Raw genomic sequence first — 17,105 nt, 5'->3', positions numbered from 1 at the left:
AGAGAGCAATACAAAGGAAAGGAAGATGTTTTGAATAAATGCACGAACACTTCCGCCTGATTAGCTGATTGACAACATATTTTACGCTTCGATGTCACGCTTACTCTCGTCCACAATCCTCCCACCTTCAGCATATTTCCGTGTGAATTGTAATCTAAATATCCATCCAACAAAATGACACCCGCCGGACATACTGCGCAGAGCTTTCCGCTTCCACTCGTCGTCCTGCAAAGACCTAACCTAACTTGCAAACACATAGTTATTAGATAAAAAATTTTCTTTTTTACTTAACAATCTTTTTTGGCGCGAACCCTGCTGCAATAGTGACCTAGTCTAAAATTGATATCTAGTAAATCAGGGAAGCTTACCAAGGCTGAATGTTTCATCTTGCCAATAAATGTAAGGAACAAATTTACAGGTAATAATTCCTCATCACTTGACCAAAGTCATGAAACATCCAACTCTGACCCAAAGAGGCAACACTTGTAGCCGCGAAGAACGAGTAAATACGCACGTACCAGACTTTCAACATCCACTGGATCTATAATCGGCATAACGGCATGTTATAGATATACTCTCGCAAATTATAACTGCCAAATATGCCCAAGAAGAAGCGACTGGTGCGCTATTGTAAATTCGGCTATAATTGCGTAAGCGGTGTCTACGCCAATAAAGTAGAAGATGTGCCGAAGAGAGCAAATATTGGATTAGCATATTAGCAGATCAGACACAGTACGTTTGTATGCTTATTTATATTTATAATCGGAGAATTAAAGCTTTGTTACAAGTTCAAAAGTAGAACGCGTGAGTAAGGAAGTACTAAGTTCGAACGAAGCTCTGTGTGAATATTTTCAAAGATATAATACCTAAGGAAAAAGTTTGCTTTGGCAGCCGATCGTATTCAGTCTAGCTGAACTAATTTGCTAATTTGGAGTCATTTAGACATTCTTGTGAAGTTCTTGGAGCGGCAAATTTAGTTATACATATGTATGTATGTAATAGTATTATCTTCTTCGCATTAGAATGTAAGCTCTCATAATGATAAGTACCGCAAAATTATGCAAGAGCTCATACAAGAACAGTTTAAAAGTTGAATAATACAAAGTAGAACTTTTTCACTAAATTACTCATTTTTCATAAAGGGTAATCCGATTCGAGATTCCCTACTTTTTTAAAGAAAAAGCACAAAAATTTCAAATTTAATGGAGAATCTTTATTATCATTCGAATTAACATTCTTTGGCATTTATTTTTTGAAGAATATCTCTTTCAAATGTTGGCCGTGGTTACGTTTCAGATGGTTCATCCGTTGAATTCAATTTTCGATGACTCGTTCGAGCATTTCAACTATTGATTGATTGATAAACGAGGAATGCACCGCGACCTTAGGTCTATCATAATAAACCTATATCATGTGACAGGTCTATTGTGCCCTCTTCTCAATCACAAAGACTCACCTAGCGCCAGCATATTGATAAAGTTAAACATGCTGCTGGGTGTTAGCGAAGCGATGTGATCCCTATTTGGAAACATGGATCCAAGGGCCTTAACCCTGCGCCTACACGCAAGAAGCTAAGGCCATGTTGTGTAAGTGCTTTTTCTGCTTGCTGTGGCCAGTGTGAAGTGCGACCAGTAGTCTGAGTTTTTCACTAAGAAGGTCGATTGCATATTCAAACCTGATGAGGCCGTTTTCTACTCTCCTGCATAAGTAACGATTTGATCGCATAGGAGGAGATTGATTTAAGTGTCGCTTGACTATCGCTAAGTATGGTCATACGTTTTTTGTGATAGCTGCAATGTAGGTTTATCTCTATGCACCGACTTATGCACTCCATAGATATGGAGAGTTTGATGCGTGGTCGTGCGACTCCTGCACCGATTCCCTCCTACGTTTTCGAGCCGTCAGTGTACCACTTAATTGTACTCTCCCTAAACCGTAGCTCGAGTGTGGAATCATTCCACTCAGGATTGCAGCTAAAAGTAACCTTGAAGTTCTTGGTGAAGTTAACCTTTTTGGTAATGATGTCCTTAACTCTTAACTCTTCCATCCACTGGGACGAGATTACCTTACCTCTGCCACACCCTTCTCTACATGAAGTGGTGTAAACTCAAGCATGACTTCAAGTGCTGCGTCGGACCCGACATGCAGATACATACATGCGAATAGTTGCAGCTTCAATAGTTAGGCCCTACCGAAGTCTGTGAAGCTTTTGATGCCCAGACCATCGCTTCATACGGGATTATCGTTCGCACGATCATGGTATACAACCACCTAACGATCCTTGGCTTGCAGCCAGAGGATTTTCAGTCAGCTTCACTTTTTGGTAACTGGCGAATGAGGCGCGTGATGTTTTACTCCAAGGGCTAAATCGAAGTGGGATTGTCCGCATAGTCTTTAGACTTTATATATCCCCAGAAAAAAGATCTAACGGTCAAATGATCTTAGTGGCCAATCGCCTGGCCCAAAACGTAAAATTATCTGATCACCGAAGTGTTCTCTCAATAATAATGAAAAAAGGGTAAAAAATCAGTAACATAAGTATGTAACAGTAACATAACCAATGTAAGTACGAGGTTATGTAAGGTTCAATCCCTAACTGTAAGCAATCTGAAGATACCCTAAACATAGTCTCAAAGCATAGCACAAATGTCTCCTAAGTTTGCTTAACGGAGACCGGTAGTTTGCAATTTGTTCCTTTCTCTTTCCGCTTATTCTTTTTTCCGAAACTCCTTTTGGTTTGAAGATTCATTGCGGAAAACAGTTCTGTTCTTGAAGTCCCGGCGAACTAGATCCTTCTTGTTAGTGGCGTTTAACTAAGTTTCAAAGCTCTATTATTTTTCCTGTAAAAAATATTGCTTTCTTTAAGTCATTGAGAAGAGCATCTAGAATCTCATGACAAAGTTACGAAAAAGTCGATACCGTTGTTCTAGATTTTTATGAAACAAAACATCAAACGAATTTTAAAATATATATTCATAAGTATATATGTATGTATGTATGTATAAGATCTTGTAGACGAAAATGAAATAAAACCCTCAAAAATTAAAATAATAGCATTACTTAATATTTCTGACATGAAAAAGTTCTTGCAAATGCAGTTCTTGAATTGAAATAATTCTTATTTAAGATAATTACAAAAATTACAATAAAATTAAAGTGACAATAATAATCTGCATGGTATGCGTTCTTTTTTAAACGTAGTCCAAGTACTGATCCAAATAATTCGAAGGCACTCGGCATTCGGAGTATAAACGCATGCAGTCGGCGTTCGCTTTACCAGCCACAAAGGCATCCGTGTAAGCAACAGCGATACTTTCCTTTCCAGGTCTGCAAAAATATTTAAAAAAATAAATAAATAGAAGAATTGAAGGTCCCAATTTTCAATAATCTCACCTTAAAACCACATCCATTATCTCGGAAAACATGCCAACATGTTCGTCTACTTGTGCATTTTGGCAAATGGAACGCAGCAAGCATTGATGTCCATTACCATGCTGACGCTCCATCAGGACTTCCAATAAAGTGTAGATAAATAAGCGAGAATCATCTGTCTCGAAATCAGCCAGCTCTTGAAAGTGTTTCATGGAACGTGCAAAAGTATCCTCCCATTTATCCCATGGATAGGTGGGCACCGCTGGTAAAGGATAGAAGCCACCTTGAATATTATTTATAGAGACTATCGAACGCCAAGCGATTGGCTCATCCACGTTTACAGTAGCTATTGCGCCGGCGTCTATCTGAAATTAGTTGTGAGTTAAAGAAGCATGTTTTAGTTTATTTTGAATTTTTGTGAGCCCCCATCAATCCCCATTGGGTTAAAAAGAGAATCCATGTCACTTGCAGTTGCTTCACAAATTGTATTCCCTCACAAGATATCCGAAATTTTTAAATACATAAGTGTTTGTCACTAACCACGAAAAGGTAAGAAGCTTTTTGGATTCGGTATCTATATATAACTAATGGCGAAGACTTGGAACAATTTAACTGCATTTCGAGATTCTTGAGGTCCTGGCTCAATTATAGATTTACGGTAAATTAAACAATAATGCTTCAGACGGCTCTGGAGTAAAAGATCTCGTTGTCAAAGAAAAACAAGCAATAATCAAGTCGTATGATTTCACTTCGCAACAAGTTCCTCGTTTCGAGTGCTAAGGAATACTGCACACGGTGGTCGTTACTATTAGTCACTAACTTGTCTAAAGCAAAGTTGTGCTGTAACATTTTGTTTTACATTTGCATTCCAGTACCTTGACCAGCCCGCTTCCTTCGAATATTAAAGTGCGCTTTTGACGACGTAAGTTCACAAACTCGGTCAGATTTGCGCCGCTCTGTATTGGACTCAATTTGGCGGAGAACAATTCAGCATTCAACAGTGCAATTCCAAGGAAATAAATAACAAAATGCATATTAATTGTTAAAAATTTTGAATGCACTAACTTTTTCCCGTTAAGCCGCGTAGTGATAACCTCACTTGGAACCGACCTGCAACAAATTGAGATGTCAAGCCGCCGAACGCCGACCTGCGAACGACGCTGTGTGCCTTAGCAATTATGATCGAGCGGCTAAAGCAGCACCAGTGAGCGGCATACCGGCTTACTACTATGGATATAAGAGAAATTCGGGCGTCGAAGGTAAACATGGCAAAATAAATATTTTGTTAAAATGTTAGTCCATTTATTAATCGAGTTGTCAAAGAGCTTCATTTTAAATTATACAACCACACATATTATGTAAACAAAGTTTTAAAAAGATACAAAAAAGGAGACGTCTGCTTGCTAGCTTTGCTCTACTTTTTAGCGCTCTCGGTGCCGTTACCAAACTGACGTAGTAGTTTTGATAATGTTTACGATGAATCAGAGAAGCTGCTAATTCAGTTAAATTTCGAAACAAACAAAAACAACATAAAATGCAGCGTATTTTTACAGAGGAGAGAAGCATCAAGCGGAGCTAACAGCAGAGCTGGAGCCGTTGGCAGCCCTGACCTTTGACATGTCACCTGCACCAACACTCTTATACCGTGCATATGCTGGTGTGTTCAACCAAAGCATTAAAAGATTCGCAATCGACCGAGTAAGAGGCAAAGGCGAAAACACTGCAGACTTTCATGCGAGTCGTACACTCTCAGAATCACCAACCGTTTTGTTGTAATTCAAATTAACTAAGACTAACAAACTAATAGCATAAACTTAAGGTGTGACTAATGGGTACGAAAATCGAGAGAACAGGCGGAGAAGCAAGCCAAAGTAAAAAATACAGACATTCGCCTCAAAAAACTAGTCTTCTTAGGTATTTTCCTGCAACAAAGAAATGAGGACAGACTTCTTTATGTGATCCAAAATTTAAGTACCATGTTCGTACACACTCTCTACGCTCGTTTCAAAAAGCAAAGCTGACGAATTAGAGGTATTATGGCGTAATTGCAACAACAACAACAACATGGGTACATAAAATGCATTAACTTTGCTAAGTAAAAACTCGTCGTATGGGCTTGCACAATCGCTCGTGAATGCATTTGAATAGCGAAGATATCGCCTTTCCACCAACAAAGCCTTCGAGGCAAATGCTTTAACTAAAGGTAATCTAATATTTCGAGTTAAACTTGCATAACTGAAATGCGTCCCACTTCTTCATACAACCACTCTCTCTTGTTTTTTATCATTCGTGTCTCCGATTAAGGGACTTCTCACTGTTTAATCTACATACATACATACATATGTACATTTGTATGTACGTGTTTGTAGTTCGCCAGCAAACGTTACCTTCCGATTCGTTTTCAAAAATACCGTATGAATTACGTGGCAGTTCACTACATCCATACGCAGTCAGGAACATGTGTATTTACATAAGTCATGAGCACTTAGTAAGGTTTCTTCTCTGTCTACTGCTGCATTCTAGGTTTTCTATCTCTCATTATGTGTGAGCGTAAGTGTGTGCTGTAACGTTAGCAAATGCGTAAATGTTAAATGGGTAATTTCAGCACTTAACTCTTTCACTACTTTCGCCTGCAAAGTTGTAAGGCTCAAATCGATTAAAGCTTCGGGTTAAGTATATTCTGGGCTTCACCCGAACAAAGACGTTGAATAATTGTTGAACAATAATATGTCAATGTGTAGGGTATACTACAATACACATGTATATGTGACCAGGTCTAATAGTTGAATAAGCCTCGTCTTTTGCACACTAACTGTATACTGCATGCACACGCCTTCTGAAGCGCTACGAGCAAGAGCGTTATGTTAGGATAGTAGGCAAGTATATAAGCTTCGTTTGGGATACTTTGATGTGTAATATTATAATATAACATGGAGTAATATAATTTTATTTTATAATTTTTTCATACTTTCTGTATACCCTTACATATTTCCTTTCTAACTATAAGTCGGGGCTTAAATAAGAATTATTTATTGATCATTAACTTTCCTTTTGATGTTGCCCACTCCGTTCAAAGAGGTGTGTAACTCGAGTCCGCCAATTTTCTGCATTTCATTTAATTTTATTTAAACAAATTTTTATATGCTTCATCGACGCCGTACCCTAACACTTACAATAAAGGTTACGAACCAGAATATAAAACCTGTTGCCCGAACACGAGCAACTCAGTGCCTTTACCTCGTCGCTCCCTATCGTACAAACTACCGATTGATGCAACAAAAGTTTTCTCATGTGAACGGGCTCTGACTAGGACGTTTCGCAATGCTTGTCATTACTATGAGTGGAACGACTCCACCCTTGAGCTGTTACTGAGGAATATTACGTTGATCAGGTGCACCTAATCTGGGTGCCGGGTCACAGAAGAATAGCCGGTAACGAACTGGCAGATGAGCTTGCCCGCTCCGCAGCCTCCACCAAAATGGTAGGTCCCGAACCCTTTACTAGGGTGGGTCCCCATACCATAAAGGAGTTACTCCACATAGAAGAAGGAGTGGGCAGGAAAGAGCATTGGCTACGAACACACGGCATGCGGCATGCCAAGTTGCTAATGGGAGGGTACAACTTGAGCAGGTTCAAAGTTGTAATTAAACCTGGCCACTGCAAGCTAAATAGGCATTTGTATAACATGGGCCTATCTTCTTGCACTAACTGCCGGTTCTGCGACAGGGAGCCTGAAACACCGGAACACCTGCTGATCGACTGCACAGCAGTCTGTAGACGCAGGATTAAGGCCCTTGGATCCATGTTTCCTGACAGGGATCGCATCGCCTCACTAGCACCCGGAAGAATATTGGACTTCATCAATGTGCTGGGGCTAAGTGAGTCTTTGTGATTTAGGAGAGGGCACAATAGACCTAAGGTCGCGGTGCATTCCTCATCGATAAATCTAATCTAATCTAATCTAAATTTTAAGATTAGTGGCATAATCCATTCCAGAGCCGAAGTCGTGTGATTAAGTGTCGGTCTGAACATGGTATAGCGGTTATTATCAAATTTATGTACATACGTACAATCTTAAAGACGGGTACAACAAATTATTTGTGTGATTTACGAAAAGAGACTTAAATAATGTTCTTTTTGTTTTTCTATTCAACACTAATTCCTGCTTTGTATAAAAAATACTAATAAAATAATTATTCTGATAATTTAATTAACATTTTTTATTTATACCTCTACACATGCCCATTATTTTCGTACTGACACCATAGGTGGCGCACCAAAAATGGCACCACTTTGTGGTTTGTTAGTACTTATCGATAAATTTAGACACGAAGTTGGCAGCACCCGTCTTTTCTTTCTACTTCGCTAAATTTTTCTGACGCCATTGTGAAAAAAGTTTCTGCTTGTGAAGAGGTGTGAATAAAGTAATAATTGTGCGGCTCTTAATAATAAATAAGTGCTGAAAATTCACAAAAACAGCAAAATCAATTTACTGAAGTAAATCAAGAAATCAGAGGCAGAAGTAAGTACACATTATGCAAGATATGCGGGAAGTATTTTTTAGTACCTCGTGCCATTGATTTTTTCATTTTGCTAAGCCGGTTCATTTGCTAAGGGGTGCACGTTATCTATAAAACTGTACCTATACATGATAGAGAATATGTATACATACATGAAATTTTGCAAATAATCGAAATTTTCGAATTTAGTCGTTTCAACATGCGAGGTGGACGTGGATATGGTTCCCGGGGCTCCGGCTCAAGTCGTGGTGGTAACAATTACCGTAGCAATAATTATGGACGTATGCAAAATTCTGGCGGCAGATCTGGAGGTCGTGATGGATATAATCACAACTATAATAGTGGCAATTCTCGTTATAACAATTATAACTCTGGTGCAAGCGGTAGCGCTGGACACTATGACCGCTCAAGGGATCGCTTCAATAATAGTTCTGTTGGCGGCAGCCGTCATGATTCTGCTCATAAGAGAAATTATCGCGTAAGTAGACACTATAAAAATATTGTAGAAATTAAAGTCATAAGCAATACTAAAATTATAATGTGATGTCATATACACATGTAACACTATAATTACTGATTTTGCAGGATACATCGCGAGATCGCACTGATGACAGAAAACGTTCGAGACAAGATGTAAGTACACATTTTATTTATTGTTCAGACATATAATATATTAATTCATAAGGGAGTTCAAAATATTCCCTCGAATCTGAGTAATCGTAACAATTAACATTGATATTTTATGTATATTTATGCACGAATAGAAATATATTTAGAAAGGTCGAATTTTGAAAGACGTGAAAACAAAAAAGTAAGCCATTTGCAACAATTGATTGAGAAATTTATAACTTTGTCACCAAAGCGGACAGAGTACGTACAAAGAGACACTCTGCACTTGCTGTGTGGCAGAGTTGACACGTTTCGACCTAAAATACTATGGCAATGATAAGGCTCTTGGTCGCACGTAATGATTATAGAGCAACGTCGCCAATGTGATCGTCGAATGAATTTAATTGAGGCCAAAAAACACGCCATCCACTAAAGTATGCTTATATTGAAAGTTAAATAACATTAAATGTTATGTGTAAATTTAATTAGAGCTATGATCATCCAGTGAAATAAATAAATTCCTACGATGCACCCTGCTGTTCCAATGCATCGCATATTGCAAATTGATATTGATAGTACAAAACAGTCTGAAGGTGGTAGCAACGATTCTATAACGATAATATGTACATTATTGTTTTGATGAGCTTTTTAGGAGATTTGCTTATGCTGCAGTGAAAACCTCCCCTTTTACTTACCCAATTCCTAAACAATATCAAATAAAACTCATGTTAAAACCACACAAATCTAAAAACTAAATTGACAGAGTATAAATGCTCAAACTCGTGTATAGTTAAATCTTTAAGAATACATAAAACAAAAACCATCCTCATCATCGTCAACAGGATTATAGACGCAACTCTTCAACTGGACGTGGAAATCGAACACCACCGCCCCCTCCCCCACCAATGGTTTCGACAGCATCGACCTCTAACTACCGTAATACTGGTGGAGCAAATACAACAAGCAATTCGTATCGTGGGACAAACTCACGCAACGATCGAGATGACTCCACTGCTAATACCAGCCGCCACCGGTCTCCAATGGGCATACAAAAGCGTCCAATACGCACTGGTTACGTTTCAAGAGCTCGTGGAAATATGTCCTCATATCATCGTGGTGGGATGCGCACCACTATATTAAGGGGCGGTGTGCGCATCATTCGCAATAACCGGAATGATTCAAACGATTTGCGTATTATGCGACGAAAGCTGCTGTATGCACAACAGAAAGATCGCGCGCGTGTATTAAAGATACAGCGCCTCACAAGGTAATTAAAATACAGAAAACTGCATAAAAATTGCATTTGAGTTGACTTGAGTTAATTGTTGAGTTTTGTGAAAATGTCTTGAAGCTGATTAAAAGGACTAATTATTTGTTGAACCGTCTATGGAAACATTAAAACAAACCAAGCAGAATATATTGAGCTTAAGTGATTTGGGTTTGGTTGTAATCTCATTGTATTCAGAATTTATACTTTTCAAACAAGCATTATATAGTTTGATAAACATATCTACGTTTCCATCGCATAAATTATAAGGACCTGTAGTAAAGATGTTATTTATTTTGAAACACTGGGTTTAATTGTATTCCTAAGCAAAACTGATGAGTTCATTGCTCTTTGAAAATTTTTACATATTATCCAAAGATGCAATGATAAGAAAGATGTGATTTAAAAACGAGAATCATGTGTGTCTGATGCATTTATATACGACCCCATACTGTAAAATCAAAACAGCTGATTGACTTTTTCCACTCGAAGCACTTTTGACAAATAAAAAATACTTTAGCATCAGCAAGTACAAAATAATTTTGTTCACCAATTAATATACCACTTTTGCGTTTGCGCTACATAAATTAGCTCATTACGTCGTCGTAGGATAGTGCGTCGTTCGAAGAGCCCACGTCGTTCCAAGAAGGGTGATTCATCAGATGACGAAGAAGATAATGATAAAGACAACGATAGCGACAAGGACGATAGCAAGAGTGACACCGAGACAAAGAAAAAGACATCGAAGCGCAGCAGCAGTAAGCGCGGCAAGTCTTCAGAAAAAGGAGATGACACCGAGAAAGCAGGTGACGGTGATGCTGACGAAGATGATGATGATGTAGAGGGTGATGAGGGATCTAAATCGGCGAAGAAAAGTAAAAAGGGTGAGGATTCATCAGCAGAAACTGATGATCATAAGGATGAAGAAGATGATGATGAAGAGGAAGGAGGTGATGGTGAAGTTGAAGGTGCAACAGGTGATGCAGCTACTGATCCAGATAAAGAGAGTGGTGAAAAAGAGGTAAAGAAAGAAGGTAAGAAAAAAGAGAAGGAGAAGGAAGACGATGATCACAAAAAGGATAAAACCAAAAAGAGTTCATCCTCCAAGAAGGATAAGGAGAAAAGTAAGGATAGCAAAGAGAAACGAAAGAAGGACGATCATAGCGACGATGAATCAGAGAAGAAAGATAAGAAATCACACACATCACGCCGTGATGACTATAACAAATCACGCAACACAGGCTCAAGGGTCAATCTGACGTGCATTCACTGTCATACAGGCTGTTTCACATATCCGGTAAGTTCCATTGCAATACTTAATAAAAATGGTTATAATCAAAGCTATATAACTATGTTATAAGTTTGCTTAAAGGCAAATCACACACAAATCAGTTTTCTTTGACGTTAAGAATAGGGGTGCTTATATCTTGATTTTAACTTTCGCAAAATGCTAAAGATTTGTCTATACTATCCCCAGGACTATCAACAACACTTGTATTCTCGGGTTCACAAGAACGCAATCCGACAAATCTCACTTCGTCAGAAGGCACATTTGTTACGCCTGCGTGCTCGCCAACGTGCGGCACAAAGAGAAATCGAGGAGAACTCGAAAGAGGAGTATGAATCCAAGTTTTGTCACTTGTGTCGTCTGCATTACCGCCAACCGAAGGCTAAACATCAATTGTCCGAGCACCATAAGACTATGAAAAAGTTCTTGATGCCATATTGCTCAACTTGTCATTTGGCATTTAAGAGCCCAATGCTTTACGAAACACATCGCTGCTCATTGGAGCACTTAAAGGTTGGTCCATTAAAGCCAATGTTGTCAATATGTTTATATAATATTGTTTGATTTTTATTGCAGCGCAAAGCACGAAAACGTGATTCGGACAGTGACAACAGTGATGAGGATACCAGAGAGATTGACTTGAACAAATTCCTAACCGTAGATTCGGTGGGTGAAATTGACGAAATAGACGACATGGATGTGGATGCTTTGCTAAATGAAGGTGAAGGTGGTACAGATGGTGAAGAGAACAGCAAAGAGCGACAACCCGTTGGTGGATCGTTTATTAAGAAGGTTGACGCATACTTTTGCGAGCTTTGCAACCATTATTCAGTCGCAAGTGATTCTGTAGAATCATATGCTAAAAAGCATTGCTTGCTACGTTCACATCTCAAGGCGTACTTACGTAATAAAGAGGAAGAAGAAAAGGCAGCTAAAAAGGCTAAGGTGAAGGAAGAAAAGGAGGAAATTGAAAATGATAAAAAGGACTCTATAAAGAAAGAAAACGATGCTGAACAGGAGGAGGATAAGGAGGCTGCCGAAGGAAACGGTCATGAAAGTGGAGGCGAAGAGGGTGAAGAAGTTGGAGAAGATAAGCTTTGGGAAGATGTCGATAAAGACTTGGGTGACTTATTGCGAGAAGTCGGTCCAGAGGATCGTGATGATGAGGAAGAAGATGAATCTGTGCTCAACATTGATATTGAAAGGTAAGAGAGATTGCATAAACAATTTTGTACATTTACACATTTAGTAACATAACACACAATTGTAGTGAGAAACCAAAAGCTAAAGAGATAAATGGCAAGAAAGAGGAACCGGCCGCTGCCCCACAAACCGTAAAGCACGCTCCGCCTGAGGTGAAGGAAGTAAAAGAGGTGAAAGCTGAAACTAAGATACAAACAACACCAGCTAAACCCAAGCCACAGCGCAAAGTGGCTTCGGCCACTAAAACAACTGCATCCTCTGAAGCGAAGGAAAAATCGGCAGCCGCAAAATAAATTATACACCTTAATTTAACAACTCTCATTCTTAGTGGAAAATAATTAAATTAAAAACTTTTGGAACTGTAAACTATCGAATAAGTTTTATGGACTTGCTAATCTTAAATGGGTTCTAATATAAGTGTTTTAATCGTTACTGTTTAATGCTGACATTGTATAACCTAATACGCATTAACTGTAATAAGATGTGCAGGAATAAATACACAAATAAACAAAATAACAAGTCATTTGATTTAAATGGACTAGGGTTAAATAAATAATCACAATACCACAAGACTTGATTGTACTTTCGACGCTCATGACAGGCTTCAACATACACTGTGCACTCACAAATGCAAATGGGATGTATGCAAATTTACAAGATTGTGAAATAATTTACAATATATCCATAAACGCTGGGCCGCCAGCTGTTTTCTGTGTAACATGGCTGTCTAAGTGGCAGATCAATGCGCCAACAGGAGGAAGTTGTAAGCCACTTACCAGCACATTATTCGGTATCTGCAACATTTGTGGACATAATTGCCCACAAATAAAAGCGAATATGATTGGCGAGAGACGTAGCTTGCAAAGGCTGCGAAGAAAATGGTTTTGCGGCGGTAGCAACTTGTTTATTATTGTTTTGGTTTTGTTTTGCTTTAACATTTTGATTTACGGCCAAATATAAACAAGGCAACAGGTGAAAAAGGGCACATCTGTCATGCTCGGGTGCGCTGGGCGACGGGCCATCGTTGGGAACTAGCGCGCTAGGTTCGAATGTGGAGATTGTTTTATTTTTACTTCATTTTAATGTTATTATCAAATCGCCACTTCACTTTCACGTCCATAAGCTCGCTGTGTACCCTGCGATGCGATGTTTATGATTTCCTGTTGCAGTGGGTGGTAGCGGCTGGTGTGTGTGTGTGACACTTTAGCATGGGAATTTGCTAAGTAAATGGAGAGTACGCTTATATACAAATACATACATACATGTATCTGCCTGCATAATTCTTCCGTCACCATTTCCGTCGCTGTTGGAGGCTAGAAACAATGGTACGTTTTCATATTTTTTCCTTATTTATTTTCCTATTATCATAATTGATCGTTTTATTAGCATGAAACAAATTTTCAATTCCACTTTCACCACTGGCGTGATACATCACGAAGATGGCGCCACATGCTGTTGCAGCGTGAGGAGCATGCATAATGGAAATTTGCAGCGGAGAGGAAATCCGCTGCGGTTTGATTACGTAAAAATGTTGCATTTTTTATTGCCGGCATTCAATAGCATTCATAATCACATGTTTGTGTACCGCAACCTATGTAAGTACTTACATGCATATGTATATATGTATGTACATATATAAGCCAAGGATATGGGATGTATCAGGGAGATGACGGAATAAATTAAAGAAATAAGTATTCACCGTTCTAGCAGCATGAAGAAAATCGACGTGTGTGTAACATTGAAGAAGTCAAATACATATATTAAACACATCTGGTCTGTTGTTATAAATACAGGCTAAATGGTGATTAAAAGTAAAAAATCTGGAAAATATTTTGAAGGAACATATGTACATATGTATGTATGGGTACGTAAACAAATTCAACTTCATAATCGTGAGGTCCCTCCCTGTAGAGAATTAGTCAGCCTAGTACCGTTTAGTCACAAATGCAGCAGTTCATATTATGCTAAAAATATCCAGTACGATCGCACGAACTCATAGAGGAGTCGCAACATGTTTCCACTTATTCGGCAGTGACGGTCACACCAGATCAAATGTGTTTTAAACAGTCCGCTGAGTCAATTAGCGCGTTATCTGCGCTTAGTATAAAGCTAATTGACTACTTAAGGGAATGACCAAACACCCAAGAGGTACACGCTGATTAACATACATACATATGTACTTATGTATTTCATGTTCCTATTTCAACTTATAATTTTAGTGAGTTCCAATGCTTCGAGCAACAAAAAAGTGCATGCGAACCATTGACGGTGTCTGTTCGTTACGAGTGCATTTCACTGCAGGGTCTATATTAACATATCAACATGTGCGCAATATACATACATATGTATGTATGTATGTTTATATGTAAGTGCACATATTTTGAATAAAATGTTTAAGATTTATAGTTGCATTGTTCTACAGTTGCAATGTGGATGCTACAGTCGCGACGGTTATTCAATGTTGCCAATCCGGTTTGTTGAGCTCATCTACTTTTTTGTTGTTTTTGCGCTTTGCACTTTGATATTTGAAAAATCAGCGGGTGCATTGCTGCCACAATTGATGCACTTTCGAGTCAAAATCGTTTCGTTTCATTGAATTATGTGCATACATACATATGTATGTATTACAACAAAAAATAATGGTTGGCAATTAAACTTAAATGAATTTATTAAGGAAATAAATGGCAGTACATTATATGATTGCAACTATTCATTGTTTCTGAATACAACATTATCAAACGTAAGGGATTTTTTTATTTTGAAAAAATGGAATAAAATAACTACATATACACTCAATGAGGTTGTTGCAATGATTATTTGCACCGTTAAGTGATTTTCTTTGATTACACCTATTATTTGAATCGACTTTTTGACAAGGTCTACTCACGGTGTTACTGTACCCTCCTTTAGCTTTTAGGCTTTAACTAAAACAACTTGTGGGATTGTAAAAACTCCTTCATTATATAAATGTTCATATAAATGTATATATTAAGATAGAATTTCTGGCAAAAAATACATACATATACATATATCGTTATATATACATACATGAACATATGTATATACTGAGATCGGTATTTTAAATTCAACAAAACAACTTCAAAAACGTTTCATATATATTCTACTTCCCATGTTTCATACCTCATACACGTCTGATGCACGCATGTGAAACTTTTCCAAGTAGCTTATTCATTTTCAAACACAAATCGACAATAATTGATTGTGACTAACCACATGTGAGCTTAGTGCTCGAAGGGGCCAGCGCAAATTTAGCATGCGATTTCATACTCATACATCGGCATACTCGTAATCTTTCAATTTTGCCAAAGAATTTTGTATGGAAAATTTGGTTGATCTTGGGAAAACTCCCATATCACATAAACGTATCGCATAAACGCAACGCATTTATTCGCAGTCCGGTGTGTGAATATGTGATATGTTTTAACAATGAGCTCTGCAACTCTCAAGGTTTTCAGCCGAGGAGAAAACTTAAGGCTCTTTTTATTTTATAATCGAGTTCTTGAGTTCTCAACACCTTCAAAGCAGTCATTGTGTTAGTTTCTGCTGTAGGCCAAACCCAAAGTTTTTCTTCAAATTTATTGTATGTACATATATACATACATAACTAATTGGCGTGTAAACAGATTTTCTCTGCACATACTTGTAGTATGTACATACATATGTATACATACATATATTTTTTAAAAGCCAGACATAGTCAAAACTAATGTGAACATAATGAAAATCTAGATTAATGAGAAGACTTAACATAACTCGCCTGAGAACAATCTAAATTTGCATTCGCTTTTGTTATTTCCACCGCGTGAAAATTCATAAGCTCCGCAAAATTGTTCAAACAAACAACTAAATTCAGAGTATGGTACTCTATTTCGAAAGCGGTTTACGGTTATTACTCGATCAGAATACGGTTTCGAGCGTTTTTCATGAACCCTTCTCAATTTTACTCAGCGACATTAAAATCAAGTTTGATATAAATATAGTATTATTAACAAATTCGAAATCAATTTCCAGCATTTAACTACGCATGTACAAATATACGTTGTTAAATAAAATTATCAGAAAGCACGCTCTGCTATAATGATCATGATCTTTAGTCATGCTCCATCTGCGCCACTTCCTCATTGCAATTCATTCTATAGAAAATCGCCGCAACGCTTGTAGTATTCGTAATTAGTAGGTATTGTTTTTGTTGCTTGTTTGGTTTGGTTTTCTTATCTCGCTATTTGTGGTTTTAGTTATATTAATCAACAATAATTTCTCTTCGTCACTAAGTAAGCGTGCGTTATTGCTGCCGATTTCCGCTAAATTCCAATTCAATTCGGCAACCTGTGTCTGACGCCAGCGGCCATAGATTGGCTTATGTTAACTTTAGTTCCAGAAGTCTCAATTGTCTTGTGATTCATGCTTTCCGGCATGTTTCATGTGGACTATTATCGTTTCCAAAAAATTTGGGTTTCATCCGTGTGCAAGACTTTGTACTTCAATTAAGTCCAAAGTGGCAACGATTGGTAATGATTGTGTATTGAATTTCACATTATAATGTTTATAATAATCTGCTTACAGTAGCAAGAGAGCTAAGACACATTCTGTATGCCGGTTTTATGCCAGCAGAACATTTCTCTTTGCCATCCTCTGTCGTCTACGTCTCGCATGCTCCAATATGCCGGAAATATTTCTTGCTCTAAATCGTACTTAAAGCAGAGAGTGGAAATCTATAAAGTGGTATGTCTTTTCAAATGGATTTTCTAAACGCTGCACACATTCTTTTGCTCGAAGTACACACTAGTCTGGTAGATATTCAATTTCTCTTAAGTTTGCGAAGTGG

General features: G+C 38.0%; 2 protein-coding genes across 3 annotated transcripts; one reads left to right on the top strand and one right to left on the bottom strand.

Moving 5' to 3' along the window:
* Window positions 1-3,098: 3,098 nt before the first annotated feature.
* On the bottom strand, window positions 3,099-4,600 carry LOC126761760 (uncharacterized). Of its 2 annotated transcripts, none has more exons than XM_050478140.1 (3): window positions 4,248-4,600; window positions 3,394-3,737; window positions 3,099-3,327 (listed from the first exon to the last, which is right to left on the bottom strand). In XM_050478140.1, exons 1-3 carry the CDS (start codon window positions 4,404-4,406, stop codon window positions 3,192-3,194), a joined length of 639 nt encoding a protein of 212 aa, XP_050334097.1. In that variant the 5' UTR covers window positions 4,407-4,600; the 3' UTR covers window positions 3,099-3,191. The 2 variants fall into 2 exon arrangements, with proteins under 2 accessions (XP_050334097.1, XP_050334098.1); XM_050478141.1 differs by lacking the exon at window positions 4,248-4,600 and adding an exon at window positions 3,913-4,222.
* A 3,133-nt stretch (window positions 4,601-7,733) lies between these two features.
* Window positions 7,734-12,778, top strand: LOC126761133 (glutamic acid-rich protein). The gene is made up of 8 exons (XM_050477081.1): window positions 7,734-7,894; window positions 8,082-8,370; window positions 8,478-8,525; window positions 9,344-9,768; window positions 10,360-11,065; window positions 11,246-11,569; window positions 11,633-12,261; window positions 12,327-12,778. Exons 2-8 carry the CDS (start codon window positions 8,092-8,094, stop codon window positions 12,550-12,552), a joined length of 2,637 nt encoding a protein of 878 aa, XP_050333038.1. The 5' UTR covers window positions 7,734-7,894; window positions 8,082-8,091; the 3' UTR covers window positions 12,553-12,778.
* Window positions 12,779-17,105: the final 4,327 nt, after the last annotated feature.

Source organism: Bactrocera neohumeralis, chromosome 6 (assembly GCF_024586455.1).
Source record: "Bactrocera neohumeralis isolate Rockhampton chromosome 6, APGP_CSIRO_Bneo_wtdbg2-racon-allhic-juicebox.fasta_v2, whole genome shotgun sequence".
In the NCBI taxonomy this organism is placed as follows: domain Eukaryota; kingdom Metazoa; phylum Arthropoda; class Insecta; order Diptera; family Tephritidae; genus Bactrocera; species Bactrocera neohumeralis.
The sequence above is the reverse complement of the archived record's forward strand: the minus strand, read 5'-3'. Positions and strand labels throughout refer to the sequence as shown.